Genomic DNA, 16,905 nt, shown 5'->3' on the forward strand with positions numbered 1-16,905 from the left:
TGGGTAGACTCAGGATGGATTTTTTGGGCCTGATCTAAACTCTAAAGTTGATCTAAAGTTTAGTGCCCAAATCTGATTTGTCTCAGAAAACGTGACCCCCCTGAAAGTATGTCACGACCTCCTGGGGGGTCCCGACTCCCGAACCCCAGGTTAAGAACCCCTGTAATAGAGGAATATTTTTGTGTGAATACACTTGACAATCTGAATTAAACAGTTACTGTATGGAATTAAACTGGACACTAGATGGCAGTGTGAGAACCAGGTGCAAGAAGCTTTTTAACACCGAATCATTTTCTGACACAATTTGTTCAATCTTCAATGTGCTGCAGGACCCAGACAACTGCTTTTTTCTTCTCCTTACTGCTGAAACTGAGCTAAAGGTGCTGTTTCCATGTGGGTCAGTCAGATGCATAGAGTGTGTATAGCTGGACAGAGCATGGTCCCCATAGGTTTCACAGAATTCGTTTTTTAAAACATTATTCAGCTCTATTCAAAAAAGGTGAGGTTATTGTAAAAGGGCTGGGTTACACCTAGCCGGGGTGGGACCAGTGACTGTATGGGCGGGACCATAGACTGTGTGAGCTCTGTGGAGGCAGCCCTCAGGGGCGGGGTTATTTAAATGAGGAGGCTGTCTCTCTACAGTCTTTCTCCCTCCTCTGGTCTCTACTGCGCAGACTCTGGTTTCAGGATCATTTTTATTGAATGAATGAGAACAGAGACACAGCGTTCATCTTTTTTACAGTCTCTGGTCAGATGTCCTGTTGTAGCAGTTTTCTTCAATTTCCAAGAGTCTTTTGAAGGTGTTGGAAACAGCACTCACAAAAGACTTCTACTTTTAATAGGTACATAGTTCTCTGTGTGTCTTTTCTAGTTATTATGATGAAAGTGTGAATGTGCTGTTTGTGTGTGTAAGTGTGTAAATGCTGCAGTAGAGAGTAAGAGCAGTAACACCATCTGTTCCAGCACTGCTTTACTACAGACAAAGGCTTTGTAAATTCACATTTTTAAGATCCATTGTCAAAGCTTCCATTTCCATTTCTACAGACCAGTAAGCTGTTAACCTATGACTTGTTTCCTAAAAAGTGATATATATTTCTCTACAATATATATAACAATATATATTTATAAATAATTTATGTTTTGTAGATTTTCTTTTCTTAAAAGCCCTGTCAGTTTACTGCTAAATTTTATAGAAAGAGATTCATAAAAAAAAGTTATTTGTTACATATAAAAAATGTTTTGCATCAATTGTAATAACATACCTCTGAAATATGAGTAACATACTTGTCAATATGCAATTCCTCACCTGTGTCATATTATTTTATTAGTCACCCATAGAACCATGCTTTTATTCATGTATAACATAATTAAACACATTTGCTTTTTCCATTACATGGAGAAAAATCATCCACTACAGAGTTGCATTACAGTTCTCAGCTAGCATTTAATCACACGTTTCAGTAGCCAAAACATTACTAAACCCCTATGAGGCCCTGTAGCTCTGTTAGACAAGGCTACAGGCTAATGATGAGTGATGGTTGGTGGTATGGAAGCACAGCCATTTTGCAAATAATTCATGCCAATAGGAAATATGTACACCAATCCAAGATATATGTATATATATAAACATACAATTTAAAAATACAAATTTTACATTTTGTATGGGCGCATCTTTCAGATCCTTAAGGGGGGTGATAGTTTAACCCATGCGGGTAAACGTATAATGTATGCTGATTCCAGAGCTGATCCAAGTTTGATCTGGTTTTATATCCTGAGACATTTAGCTGTTTCTCCAGCAGCACCTCTTCATATCCTCCCTTATTCCATTACTGACCAGGACGTAGAGCAGTGGATCCATGACACTGTTGAGACTAGACAAGGCTAAGGTGCTGGAGAAGGAGAGGTGCAGCTTTTGCTCAAAATTGCAGTAGTCCTTGCTCTCCATCCTCATGAAGGCGACTGACCGTGCCAGGAGAAGGATGTGGTAGGGAGTGAAGCAGATGGAGAAGATGGCGATGACCCCAACAGACAGCAGCTTAATTTTGCGTTTGCTGTGCTCGTCCACACTTACGCTTTTCTGCACCTTGCATAAGATCTGGCAATAGCAGACGGTGAGGATAAGCAGTGGCAGCAGGAAACCAGCACTTACTCGCAAAAAATTTAACAAAGCTACAGGCACCGTCATGGGATAGGTCTCATAGCAGTGCTGCTGCTGTGGCTGCTGCTGTGGCTGCGCAGGGGACGTGTCCAGTTTTAAGATCACAGAATGTATGCTCATGACCAGGACGTAAATGAGTCCACAGATAAGCCAAGCATTCCTGTAATGACGAAAGGCTTTGACTCTTAGTGGGAAGGTGACCATCAGGCAGCGGTCTATGGAGATGCAGCACAGCAGATAAATGCTGATGTACATGTTCGAGTAATAGAAGAAACCAGTCAGCTTGCATATGTCCCGATCAAGTGTCCATTTGTGGTCATTGTGGTAGTAATAGATCCAGGACGGCATGGTGAGGATGTACAGCATATCAGACACAGACAGGCCGAAGAGGTAGACCGCCAAAATGTTCTTACTGCAGATCTGCTGAACGATGGGCCAGGCAGTGAGCGAATGAAAAGTGATGCCCAGTACCAGAACCATAATGCAGATGGCCATTAATACATCACTCACTGGATTAATTTTAATGTCCACACATAAGGTCACGTTGTCTGTTTGATTCATTGTTGAAAACGTTCTCTGCCTTTAAAAAAAAATTAAACATTATTAATTAAAACAACATTTACAAGAAGCATCTCTCTCTGCAGAAGAGGCTGCTAACAGTCTCCACCATTAAGTTAAGAGATGAACTCTGATCTTAGATCTATTCTATCAAAAGCCTTTTACACTAAAGATGTGTCTGGCCATGTGGCATTGTCACAATGTGAATCTCGTTTAGCTTTATAGACTCTAATGCCCAGATCAGACTACACAATTTTAGCCCGATTTTTTCGGTGACGACAAATTGCGTGCGTCGGATCCGAATTTCATTGTCGCGAGCGACAAAGGTCCGTGTAGTGTGACACAGTGAAAGAGCAGTAATTTGACGTGAGCGACACCGTCGGAGCGTCCGACGGAAAGACTAGCATGTTAGATTTTTTTTTATTTTATCGCCTAGTTTGACATGCTGCTCCGCGACCTGCTCCCTGACTCTGACCAGTAGGAAGACAGAGCGTTATGTGGCGCACAGATGTAAACATGGAAAAAGAAAGCGGCACAGTGCTCCTGTGGTGAAACAGAAGAAAAATCAAATAATCATCTAATAATCTATTTCATCCATGAGATATTCTGTTTACAGGCACTGAAACCTAAGTAGCTACATCTTTACGTTCTCTTTGGAGTACACGGAGCATGTAATGTCCATTTGAGTCACCCAGGAACGAGCCCACAGTCGCTTTTCCCTCTTTTTTATTTTTGTCTGAGCACAAAAGCACTACCATCACGCAAAGGGCTTCTGTAGCCATGATTGTCAGATTCTATCCTCCTCCACCGGTGACTAACGTGTAGTGTTGCCAGTCCCCCAAGTACGACATGAAGTGGATTTTTTTAACTTAATTTTGGGAGTTTGATCCACGCCCTTACTGCTCCCACTCTGCCCTATATAAACCTCAATTCCTTACTACCTGCGTGTCGAACAACTTCGCACCCTTCTCCTCCCCATCTTCTTCCTTTTTCCCTTTTTCTTCTTCCTCGCAGGGGGCTTCAGCTTCACGCTCTCTTGAAGCTGCCCAAACTCCAGCCCAGTAACCATCAGATTCCCCCTTTCTTCCCCCCTTTATTCTTGCCATCTCAGGGCGTGGAAAATACTAGCACACCGAAGATAACGGCTTAATCTGACATAGTGAACATTGTGAGTGAAACAAATGTTGTGTAGTCTGAGCTTGGCATAAGAGGATTTGGTTCATACCTTTAAAGTACATTTGTTGATCCTTTAGATATTGCCTCTGCGGAAACCTTTTGTAGACTAAAGTTTTTTTTAATTGTTTAAAAAAAAAGACTATGAATTGAATCCTAATTTACTTGCTGAAGTAATGCTGATGCTGAAGTAAGCTGAAGAAGATTTTGTGTGATGAAACTATTATTAATCAAGCTTGCAGATGAAAGGGGCTCTCTTGTGAATCAAGATAGAACTGCATATGTCCAAGACATAGAGAGACAATTCAATAACATTAATTGATACTGATTATTAATGTTGGATTCTGCTTTCAGATTCAGTGAATAAATAAAACTAGTTTAAAAACAAGCTCTAAAAGATTCTGTGATACAGTAGAATGAGTGTAATAAATATTTGCTCTGTTGAGACCAGTGATTTATGCATCCACAAAATTCACAAATTTAGTGTTTAAACAATCTACCTGGACTTCCAATAGATTCAGGCAAATAATCCATAACTAATTTTCTCAAATTTAATTTAATTTAAGTTGGGAAATTGGGGAAAATGCCCTGCTGTCTGCTTTACAAAATTTCTTACAACAACTTATTCAGTTTGAGACCCCTTTGATTACACTCGTTCAAGAGATTGTTTTCATGTTCCAGAATTCAAGGTATAGCCATGCATTCAACTGCTGCTCCTATGCATTAAGCATTTTTATGAGAACACTTGACAGCATGATTTCAATGTATTTCAATAATGCATTGTTGAGTATATTAAGATTTGGGTAGGTACAGTGATTACATATTTTAAATTGATATGGTGTAGGACAATTAGTTTTGTGAATTTGCAGTAATTCATTCTATTCATTTTACTTTCACTGTTGATGGTGAAACCATAGCTTTCCTTAATGTATCGGCTGAAAGGTTCAATTTTGACTAAATTTCAGAGATGTGATGTGATTTTTCAGTACAGTCAGAAGATAAACTCCTGTGAAGAAGCTGATAGCAGTTGCTCAGATAAATTATGAGCTCTTAAAGGACCAATATGTAACTAATTTCAGTAGTAAATGATAAAATGATCAGGATGTATCATCAGACTTTTAGGAAACATGTTGAAAAAGCACAGGCAGCTCTTGTCAGCAGGGCTTCAGCCAGTACGTTCCATTTTAAGTGTTCACTTATGTCAGTTTTGTCCTCCACGTGCTGCTGCTCCAACACTTACTCCACCCTCGAAGTTGCCAGCACCCAGGCTACAGCCAGCTATCGGTGCTGCAGGAAAGGAGCTAGCAGAACTGCTTCAGTTAAACCTCAGCTGTTACACAGCTTAAAAAGCCTCAGCATGTCTCAACAATAGCCGATATCGATATGTATCACGATATAAATCAAATCACTTTCTGTTACACTTAAAGGTTTCTTTTTACTCATAAGTGACAGAAAAAGGGAGTTATGGCCAAAATCTCTAGCAGGCTCAGAGCCTTGTGGACAGACACTAGGATGTTCACAACTTGCCAGGTGGGCACAAGGTGCTCAGACAGCTTTTAAATTAATTTTAAAAAGTCATTATACATCCACACAGGTCCGGAACCAAAAATGTTTGGCCCTTAAAACAAGTACAAGGGGACAAATGTATAAAAAATTCAGACCCTTTACATTATTTGTCTGTTTAAACTTAATTGCAATAGCACTTGGATTTTTAACAAAAAAGATTATTCCCCTCCCTAAATACAGGCAACTACATAAAGCAAAATACAAGACTATATCACAGTGTTCATTTTGACAGGTGATTTTGATATAGTTTAGTCTTAGTCTTTTGACTAAAATGTATAAATAGTTTTAGTTAATTTTTTGTCTATTGAATATTATTAGTTTAAGTCAAGTTTTAGTCGATGAAAACATACATTTTAGTCTAGTTTTAGTCTAATACATTTTGAGAAGTATGTATTACATATGTTTTACTGTTTTTACATTTTCTATTTGTTGTTATTTTGAGATTATTTACTAATGTTTAATAAAATAGTAGCCTTTACGTTTTGTTGCATTTAAATTATGCTAACATTTAAATATTCTAAAGCAAGTGACCTGTAATGGAGATGGGACAAATAAAGTCAAGTTTCTGAAATGATACAATTCTACTGCAGTACAGATTTATACTAACATTACAGACTTTTAGTTGACTAGACTTACAATTACTTAACAAGTGTATTTAAAACTCATTCAGTTCAGTAACAGCAATGTTTAGCTCAGGCACAACAGACTCTCTATCTGTTAAAAACTAAAAAAAAGACAGAGAATAATTCTGCCCTCAAGGTTTTCTAACAGAAACAGTGAGGATTAGGAAAAAAGATGGAAAGTGGTTAGTTTCTGTGTGTTTACTAACCCATCAGTCATGCTACACATTTGAACTGCAATCAGTCACAACGGAGGAGCAGCCATGTCACATCTGATTAATACCTTGGCAGTGATGAGTAATCCAAAATATGCGCCAGAAACCGATAGTTAGTCTCTATAGTGACTCAGTTTAGCTCTCAATGTGTATATTGAGTGATTTCTTACGTCCAAAATGATTAATGGTAAACCTTACTTACTAGCAACTATCTAGCTATTTAGCTGTTTAGCAGTCCGTCTCTTTCCATTCTCTGTCTCTCCTACCAGTCTAAACTGGCTTTGCTAAGCTAAGCAGTAAATTCCTAGGATCTATAAAGTCTCCACTCCAGCTCTGGGGTGTGTGTTTTTGGAGCAGTGGGATTTTTCAGGGCTTGGCTTAGGCTAACGCAGCTAGCGGTGCATGAGGCTAGTTTAGTTAGCTACGGATAAAGTTCACATCGGCCGGTTTATAATATGACTTTCTTGCCATGGTAGAAGTTACTAAACGCGTATTTCACTGTATTGTGTTAGCATGGCCCAACTTGGCAACCCGGTGTAGCGCTGTGGCTGGAGAGGTGGGGGCAGAGCAGACTGTGGTGTTTTGAAATTGGACTGCTGTAACTATTTCACACTCTCGCTCTCTCTTTTCCTATAGAATGTACCTTTAAATGTAATATTTGGTGATCAAGCAATTTAATGTATTTCTATACAAATTAATTGATCTGTGCTAATGATGCTAATGACCTTTGTTTTAAAAATATATAAAAGTCGTTCAAAAGTTGGTTCAGGGACCATTATACCAACCATACAAATTATAACAGGAGTCAATAGAAATGATAGATAGACCATATGTTATTTTTTATTGTGTCTCAGATGTTCAATTGGTGTAATATTAAGTCAAAACATGGGCTGAACTCAAACCAAAGTGTGTGACAGCGACAGCAAACAGAAACAAAGCATTATTAAAGCTAAATCACTAGCAGGAGCACCTTATAAATACATTCTGAAATACTGCACTATCAAAGCTATAGTCTTGCTTACAGAATAAACTAAAAATAAAAGTATTTTTTCACATTTTAGTCCAGAATTTAGCTGTTTAGTATAGTTAAATGAGTACATTAAGTATATGTCACCAAAACGTATCATTCTCCTAAAAAAGTAAACATTTTTCTATTCATGTCAGTGTATTTACATTTGGGTGCTATTCAGACACCAGTGTAGCCAACCACATCATATCAGTATTTGGTATACACCGCAGAAAAAGCTGTTTTATTTCTTTATTAAAAATAAATCTGATCTATGTTTTCATCATCCTGATCTTTCACTAAAATATAAAAGAACATCATTAACATTATTTTAATTAAGTAAATCTTAATAAAATTTAATTTTACTAAATATGTAATAGCAGTTAACTCTCCTTACCCTGAAATTGGGATTTTCTGTCTATTTTTTAGGAATTTGTTTGCTGTAATTTGATCCTTACTGAGGTCTGTTTACTGCAGTAAATATAAAACAAAGGGCACTGTTTAGATGGATGGATGGATGGATAAATGGATAGATAGATAGATAGATAGATAGATAGATAGATAGATAGATAGATAGATAGATAGATAGATAGATAGATAGATATTTTGTTTTGCAGCTCTTACAATGCACAACTTATATAATTAGGTCTATTTTTATTACATTGTTTCCCAATTGAGACCAATATTTTTGCCAGTTCACTGTGAAGCCTGCAGCCTATGGAGGACCAAAACTGCCAAAATTAAAAATAAATAAATAAATAATAACTAATAAATCACTCAATAAAAGTAATATGGTGGATAAAAACGGTAAACAATTTTAATAAATGTAAAAATAAATACATATACTTAAAAATAAATGTCTTCATAAATTGTTATTTATGGATTTCTTTATTAACATTGTTTAATTTGTCTTTTGATTTATTTGTTTATTTATTTACATGACTATTTATTTCTGCATTCATTTATTTCCCGATTTATTCATTTCTGCATTCATTTATTTCCCGATTTATTTATTTCTGTATTCATTTATTTCCCGATTTATTTATTTCTGTATTCATTTATTTCCCGATTTATTTATTTCTGTATTCATTTATTTCTCGATTTATTTATTTCTGCATTCATTTATTTCCCTATTTATTTATTTCTGTATTCATTTATTTCCCGATTTATTTATTTCTGTTTTTCCTTGTGCTTATATTATAATGAAGGGGCTGTCCAGCAATTATGTCACGTGCCCTAGCATTACTATTGGTTGAGCAATGTCAGATAAAGATCACTTAGATAGTAATACATACTCTGATCCATTTCAAGGCGAGCAGCTGTCTCTCTAAGCAGACCCGATACCTACCTTCGCCCCGACATTTCAGCTCCTGGACTCTTCTAACTTACTCACATCAGCTCCTCTCTCTCTGGGCTTGATTGCCAAGCCGGTATGTGAAAAACACGCCCCTTCATTATAATATAAGCACAAGGAAATACAGAAATTACAGCTCATGAGGAAAATAAATATAACCTAACTTTATACTTGCCTGTTGCATCACTGGCCCATTTAATACAAGACTTAAGAACAACTCACTTATGAAAAATTAAATTTATTTAAAAGAAAAAGAAATACTCTCAAGGTTTTCATCAAATCTTAGCAAATCAGATCTGCTTTTCATGGCGGGGGTGCAGATTTAGGCACTACTATGGTGGACGTAACCCCCTCCCCCCAGGAAAAGCACCCCCTATCAGGAGAGGCTGCAGGTGACATTTGTTTATTCCTAATTTCTTGTGAATCAGTGTAGATTAGAACAGCATCTTGGGTGTTATTCGCTTCCAGGGATTCGGATCTTTAGCTTGACCCTGGGTTTCACTGCTCTGTTAGTGCTTTTTAATGTTTGTATTTGTGAGTCTTATAGTATGTGTGCGTGTCTCTAAGTGTGTCTAAAACGCTTATTGTTGTATTCCACTATAATGAATTTAATCAATACTTTTGCTTCCGTGGCATTACTGTTGATTTGGAAAAAATGCCGGCATTGCAGATACCGGCCGACCTGGGTGAAGCGAGCTTGAGGACTGTACGGCTGTCTAGGATTACATATTCTCAGGATTTACTGCTCTCCGTCAGAAACTTTCAAAACAGTCAAATGTGAGATCTCTCACCACTAAGTTGGAATATGCGCCTGAAATATGAAGAAGATTTTTGTTGCAGACTCATCTGCCTCACAGAAACGTGGCTAACTCAGGATCGGGAGGTGGATTTTGAAGGATAGGCACAAGATAAAATCCCAAAAGTCCATTGGTGGCTGACTGTGCATCTTGGTTGACAAAAGGTGGGTGACACTACACAGTTTTTGAGCAGACATGCACGAAGGACTATGAGATATTAGTGATTTCGTTTCGACCCTTTAATTTACCTCGTGAATTTGGACAGTTAACTATAATTCTGGTATATGTGCCGGGTCCCAATAATAATGAAGCAGCCAAGCGCATATCGGACAGTTATAATAGTGCGCTCCCACAATCAGCTGTGAGAGTGTATATTTTGGGGAATTTTAATACAATATCCATGACAACGCACCTCCCGTCCTTGCAGCAAAATGTTAACTGTCCAACGCGTTTATCTCTCACACTTGATCTGTGTTATGGTAACACCGAGGATGCATACAAGGTAGTACACAGGAAATTTGGCAGTGTTAAATCAACACTGTTAGTGTTAAATTAACACCTATTAGTGTTAAACTTTACACTCTCAGTGTTGATTTAACACTAAAAGTGTTGATTTAACACTGCCAAATGCCCTGTGTATGCAGACCACCCATTGGAAGATCAGATCATAATCCGATTTATTTGTTGCCGAAAGGCGTGAAAAGAGAGGCGCCTATTGTAAAGACTATTTAAGTCTGGAACAAGGAAAGGGAGTAACAGCTGAGGGGTTTTGAAACTATGAATTGGCAGGTGTTTTTTGATGCGTGTGAAAACCCCCATGAACTAACAGACTGTATTACTTCATACATAAAGTTCTGTGAAGAGTCTGTAATTGAGACAAATCAAATCAAATTCTTTCCCAATAATAAGCCCTGGTTCACTAAAGACCTGAAAGGGTGTCCCAATGTCAGAAAACTTTCATCAGGGGGGATACTGAAGAAGTTAAGAACATAAGGAAAGAACCTAAAATGGCTAAAAGGATTTTTTTTTGAGAGACAATTTTTCATTGAGAATCCAAGACTAGTTTGGGAGGGAACACAATTATGGGCAGGACCCAAAAGAGATATAATGATGATATTGCAGCCACTCAGTCTGTCTCGAATGATTGTAATTAGTTTTATGGCAGATTTGATACTGCAGTTTTTAAGTATCAGAGTAATGCCATATGCGCCAAAGTACCCAAGCATTCTACGATTCACGGGTACTTCCCTCTCACATATTGGGTTATACAAAGCACCTGGTCCAGATGGCCCGTGTTCTTAGAGCTATCAAAAAAAAAGTTTTATAAAGGGGCATTTGTTCCCAATGCCATCAAACAATTACACTAAGTTGTACCTGGTTTGTACGTGTCTATTGTTTATAGCATTGTTATTGTTATTTACTGATATGTTGTTTGTTTTGTTTTATGGGTGTGTTTGTTATTGAATTGTTCTTTGTATGTTGAAACCTTACTTAGTTACTACATTTACAGCTCATATGATTAAATGTTTAGTAGTGTATTTGTAAATGTACCTGTATATATGTGTATGTTTAGAGTAATTCCTTGATATTTGTGATACTGTGTTGTTGTATGGTGTAGTTGAGCTGGTTAACAGTGTTGTATGTAGAAATTTCCGGAGTCAGTTGGATTGCAGTGACAGGTCGTTGCCTTTACCTTCTTTGCCCAGAAGGTGGTGCTAACTCCCTATTGTTTAGCTTAGAGTATGCAGTGTGTAGGGAACGCTCTGCAGTGGAATTATACTGTTTTTTCTACTGGAACATTTGTGTTCTAATTGGGCTTATTGTAATATATATTATGTGTTTCTTTTGCTATTGCACACTCATAGTAATACTACTGCTAATTGTCAAATCCATAAAACCATTTAAACCATCTTATGCCTCTCTGTCTTCTATGTCCTGACTGACATATGGGAATGTTTGCTGCTAATCCAAACCGTACTAGCCCTCCTAGTGAGATCTCCCTCACACTTTTAATAAAAGGACAGTATACCTCTGTATTTGCACTATTGTTCTGGTTCTGTTTATACTGGTACTGTCATGTCCTCTGTAATCCCCCATCATACCTAACTGGTACACTCTTATATTGCACTATTGTCTTGTGCCTCTTGTCTGACCTATGTCTATATCTGTGACCTTGTTTAGTGTGCATTTCATTCTTATATCATTTCTAATTTTATTTAGTTGTACTTTAGTCAACTATTGCTTTATGCTTTTTAGCTGTAACTAAGAAAAGTAACACAATTTCAATTCTCTGTATGTTCTGTACATATGCAGTATTGATAAAACTACTTGACCTGACTTGATGACACAAAATCTTTAATATTTTTTCAGTTATGTTTAATAAAAAGGAAATAATTCAAAGCTCGTGAAATTTTCTTTTTACTCTCTAACAAAAAAGTGCCTAAAAAAGCACCAAATTGCCATGGATGCAGTGTTGCTTCTCGTTTAAACACTCACTTTTAAACTGCAAGGATGTGGGTTTGATCACAACCTCTAGTATCTGTGACAATGTGGAACTTCTTTGTGAAAGGAAATTAATAAACTGTTTAGAACTACTAAGAAGTATTTGGACCCTGATAATTGCTGCTTGTGGCTATATCTACATTATACAACAACATCTATAGATATACATCTATAACTGTTAAAACCTTTGCCAGTCAATAAAAAAATAATCTTACCTGCTTTTTAATTTTTTTTCTCGATGAAATACAGAACAACTTCCTTATGGTCTAGAAGCTGGGAGAAGTTTCTTTCTAAATTTCTTCTTCTGGTATTTTACACTCCAGCCCAGTGTTCTTCTTTACTGTCTTATATGAAGTGTCTCATTGTCCCAACACAGTGAAAAAATAAAACATCAATATAATATTTTTGCCGGGTGGTTAACTTTCCTCAGAAGTGTCCCCAGGGGTGATGTTTGTTCTACAGAACACTTTCCACTGCAAATGTTTTGCGACGTTAGGTCTCACCACAACTTCCTCCCAAGTAAAACTGAAATCATTCTCTGAGAAAAACAATACTACAGGTTTCCAAACAACACTACATGTTCCTCTAAGTGTTTCTATAAAATTTGTAACTCTTTCACAAACTGTGTTACATATATATCATTATTAGCCATTCTTCAGCAGCACTTCTGAATATGATCCACTCCACCATGCTAATTAGTGCTAATCACTGCAGTGCTGAGAATAATAATCCACTAACCAAATAATAATAACAGTTGCTCTGTGGTGAGTTTCTCTCCTGTGGGGTTCTGAGTATTAAAGAACAGGGTGAAAAGAGCACAATAATAAAGTATTGTGGCGTGAGGAGGCGGGGGAGTTGTGGGTCCGCCCCACGCCAGAGCGCAAAGCCATGCCTGTCTCAGCTGGCCCGCATGAGGGCTGATTGAGCCGCCAGTTGAGACAGGCATATACACTCAGCCTCCACCATCATTTGAGGACTCTCACTGAGGAGCTGGGGGCTGAGGCTGCGCGGACTCGTATTTAGCCTTTAAAGTAAAAACTAAGTAATTCTACGGACTCTAGAGCCCCATTGGGCGGGCTATGTTTCTTTAAGTTTATTCTGGGTGTGGTGGAGGGCATTTTCAAGCCAATAAAGGTATGATTTGAGTTCATTTAATCCCCGTGTCTGTGTATCTCTGTGAGCTTCCTCCTTTCGGGTCACAGTGGACACGCCCCTAACCCCAGGGGCCTACCACAGTGGTGGAGAATGCGTGACCTGGTTGGAAGGAAGCCGCGGAGTGGAGCACGACACGGGGCTGTGGTGGACTCAAGTCGTGCCTTTGTTTGGCTGCCCGAAGCTAAAAAAAATAAATAAATAAAAAAAAATAAAATAAAATAAAATTGCCTCGCCGGAGGAAAAAAGGGAGCCCCGTCCCCGGCTACTCACCGCTGTTCTGCGAGGACGCCGGGGAATTCCCCTTCGCCTCCCTACTCCTCGAGCCAGAGCCTTCCCCCAGCTTCTCTCCATCGCTCTGCAGCGGTGACGCTGGGGATTTCCCCTTCCCCTCTCTCCTGCCGGAGTGGCTCCGTCAGCGGTGGGACACCGGCCCAGACTTCTGCTGCTGCTGCGTCTTCCCGGAGGAGGAGGACGAGTTCTGCGCCTCTCTGCCCGGGCTAAAGTCCGACTCCGCCCCGCCTCTCCCGCGAAACTCTTCGGCGGCCAAGTCGGAGTCGTGGAGGGGGGAGAACGGCCCTGACAAGAGCGAGGCCAATCCAGCCCCGGCGCTACCGAGAGCCGCCGCTCCACAAGCCCCGGCGCTACCGAGAGCCGCCGCTCCACAAGCCCAGGTGCTACCGAGAGCCGCCGCTCCACAAGCCCCGGCGCTACCGAGAGCCGCCGCTCCACAAGCCCCGGCACTACCGAGAGCCGCCGCTCCACAAGCCGCCGCTCCACAAGCCGCCGCTCCACAAGCCGCCGCTCCACAAGCCCCAGCGCTACCGAGAGCCGCCGCTCCGCAAGCCCCGGCGCTACCGAGAGCCGCCGCTCTGCAAGCCCAGGTGCTACTGAGAGCCGCCGCTCCACCTGTCCCGGTGCCGAGAGCAGCCGCTCCACCTGTCCCGGTGCCGAGAGCAGCCGCTCCACCTGTCCCGGTGCCGAGAGCAGCCGCTCCACCTGTCCCGGTGCTGCCGAGAGCCGCCGCACCTCCCGCCACGGCGCTGCCGAGAGCCGCCACACCTCCCGCCACGGCGCTACCGAGAGCCGCCGCACCTCCCGCCACGGCGCTGCAGAGAGCCGCCGCACCTCCCGCCACGGCACTGTCGAGAGCCGCCGCTGCGCGAGGCTGGGGGACGGAGGCTGGGAGGTGGGCTGCCATCTCCACGGGTCTCTCTCTGGAGGGGAGGGCCCAAGCGAACGAACTGCATCCCCCGCTCTCCTCACCCCGCCTCTCTTCGTTCGCTCCAGTCACCAGGTCACGACTCACCTTCGACCCTGGTGGCTGGAAGCTTAGGGGGAGGGACTGTGGCGTGAGGAGGCGGGGGAGTTGTGGGTCCGCCCCACGCCAGAGCGCAAAGCCATGCCTGTCTCAGCTGGCCCGCATGAGGGCTGATTGAGCCGCCAGTTGAGACAGGCATATATACTCAGCCTCCGCCATCATTTGAGGACTCTCACTGAGGAGCTGGGGGCTGAGGCTGCGCAGACTCGTATTTAGCCTTTAAAGTAAAAACTAAGTAATTCTACGGACTCTAGAGCCCCATTGGGCGGGCTATGTTTCTTTAAGTTTATTCTGGGTGTGGTGGAGGGTATTTTCAAGCCAATAAAGGTATGATTTGAGTTCATTTAATCCCCGTGTCTGTGTATCTCTGTGAGCTTCCTCCTTTCGTGTCACAGTGGTCACGCCCCTAACCCCAGGGGCCTACCACAGTATACAGATAAACAGATACAGAACTACAGTCTGTAACTAGAAAAGGCAAAGTTTGTGAACAAACTTTAAGTTGGCTTGGAAAAGTACGTTAATAACGTTGAAAAGTTAAAATGGTTAAATGGCTAAATGTTAGTCCAAAAAGTTTTTGCTAACATGGTGGAAAGCTAACAATTGTCTTGTAAAGTAAAGTGTTGATAAGTGTTTGCTAAGTGGTTGCTAGGCAGTTGCTAACGCATTCCACATGGTTGTTAAGTGGTTGCTAGGCAGTTTCTAATAATTTCCAGGTGGTTGCTAAGGTGTTGTTAGGCAGTTGCCAACATTTCTAAAGTGGTTGCTAAGTGGTTCCTAGGCAGTTGCTATCATTTCTAAAGTGGTTGCTAAGTGGTTGCTAGGCAGTTGCTAACATATTTTACATGGTTGCTAAATGGTTGCTAGGCAGTTGCTAACGTTTTCCAGGTGGTTGCTAAGGTGTTGCTAACTGGTTGCTAGGCATTTGCCATCATTTCTTAAGTGCTTGCTAAGTGGTTGCTAGGCAGTTGCTAACGTTTTCCAGGTGTTTGCTAAGGTGTAGCTAAGTGGTTGCTAGGCAGTTGCTATCATTTTTAAAGTAGTTGCTAGGCTGTTGCCAACATATTCCACATGGTTGCTAAGTGGTTGCTAGACAGTTGCTATCATTTCTAAAGTGGTTGCTAAGCGGTTGCTAGTCAGTTGCTAACATTTTCCAGGTGGTTGCTAAGGTGTTGCTAACTGGTTGCTAGGCAGTTGCTAACGTTTTCCAGGTGGTTGCTAAGCTGTTGCTATTTGGTTGCTAGGCAGTTGCTATCATTTCTAGAGTGGTTGCTAAGCAGTTGCTAACGTTTTCCAAGTGGTTGCTAAGGTGTAGCTAACTGGTTGCTAGGCAGTTGCTATCATTTTTAAAGTAGTTGCTTGGCAGTTGCCAACACATTCCACATGGTTGCTAAGTGGTTGCTAGACAGTTTGCTATAATTTCTAAAGTGGTTGCTAAATGGTTGCTAGGCAGTTGCTAACATTTTCCAGGTGGTTGCTAAGGTGTAGCTAACTGGTTGCTAGGCAGTTGCTATTATTTTTAAAGTAGTTGCTAGGCAGTTGCTAACAAATTCCACATGGTTGCTAAGTGGTTGCTAGACAGTTGCTATCATTTCTAAAGTGGTTGCTAAGTGGTTGCTAGGCAGTTGCTAACGTTTTCCAGGTGGTTGCTAAGGTGTAGCTAACTGGTTGCTAGGCAGTTGCTAACGTACTCTACATGGTTGCTAAATAGTTGCTAAGTGGTTGCTAGGCAGTTGCTAACGTTTTCCAGGTGGTTGCTAAGGTTTTGCTAACTCGTTGCTAGGCATTTGCCATCATTTCTAAAGTGGTTGCTAAATTGTTGCTAGGCAGTTGCTAACAATTTCCAGGTGGTTGCTAAGGTGTTGCTAACTGGTTGCTAGGCAGTTTCTATTATTTTTAAAGTAGTTGCTAGGCAGTTGCTAACGTATTCCACATGGTTGCTAAGTGGTTGCTAGACAGTTGCTATCATTCCTAAAGTGGTTGCTAAATGGTTGCTAGGCAGTTGCTAACATTTTCCAGGTGGTTGCTAAGGTGTTGCTAACTGGTTGCTAGGCAGTTGCTATTATTTTTAAAGTGGTTGCTAGCCAGTTGCTAACGTATTCCACATGGTTGCTTAGTGGTTGCTAGACAGTTGCTATCATTTCTAAAGTGGTTGCTAGGCAGTTGCTAACGTTTTCCAGGTGGTTGCTAAGGTATAGCTAACTGGTTGCTAGGCAGTTGCTATCATTTCTAAAGTGGTTGCTAAGCAGATGCTAGGCAGTTGCTAACGTTTTCCAGGTGGTTGCTAAGGTGTTGCTAACTGGTTGCTAGGCAGTTGCTAACGTATTCCACATGGTTGCTACGTGGTTGCTAGGCAGTTTCTAATATTTTCCAGGTGGTTGCTAAGGTGTTGCTAGGCAGTTGCCATCATTTCTAAAGTGGGTGCTAAGTGGTTGCTAGGCAGTTGCTAACGTTTTCCAGGTGGTTGCTAAGGTGGTTGCTAAGCA

The 16,905-nt window shown here is 40.8% G+C and overlaps 1 protein-coding gene across 1 annotated transcript; it reads right to left on the reverse strand.

Moving 5' to 3' along the window:
- Positions 1 to 1,304: 1,304 nt before the first annotated feature.
- Positions 1,305 to 12,423, reverse strand: gpr184 (G protein-coupled receptor 184). Its single transcript, XM_007237658.4, has 2 exons — positions 12,165 to 12,423; positions 1,305 to 2,738 (listed from the first exon to the last, which is right to left on the reverse strand). Exon 2 carries the CDS (start codon positions 2,717 to 2,719, stop codon positions 1,781 to 1,783), a length of 939 nt encoding a protein of 312 aa, XP_007237720.2. The 5' UTR covers positions 2,720 to 2,738; positions 12,165 to 12,423; the 3' UTR covers positions 1,305 to 1,780.
- Positions 12,424 to 16,905: the final 4,482 nt, after the last annotated feature.

The sequence above is a fragment of the Astyanax mexicanus genome, chromosome 18 (genome assembly GCF_023375975.1).
Source record: "Astyanax mexicanus isolate ESR-SI-001 chromosome 18, AstMex3_surface, whole genome shotgun sequence".
NCBI lineage: Eukaryota > Metazoa > Chordata > Actinopteri > Characiformes > Acestrorhamphidae > Astyanax > Astyanax mexicanus.

Excerpts from the sequence above, each read along its gene's own strand:
- gpr184 (XM_007237658.4), bottom strand. The coding sequence starts at position 2,719 with ATGAATCAAACAGACAACGTGACCTTATGTGTGGACATTAAAATTAAT.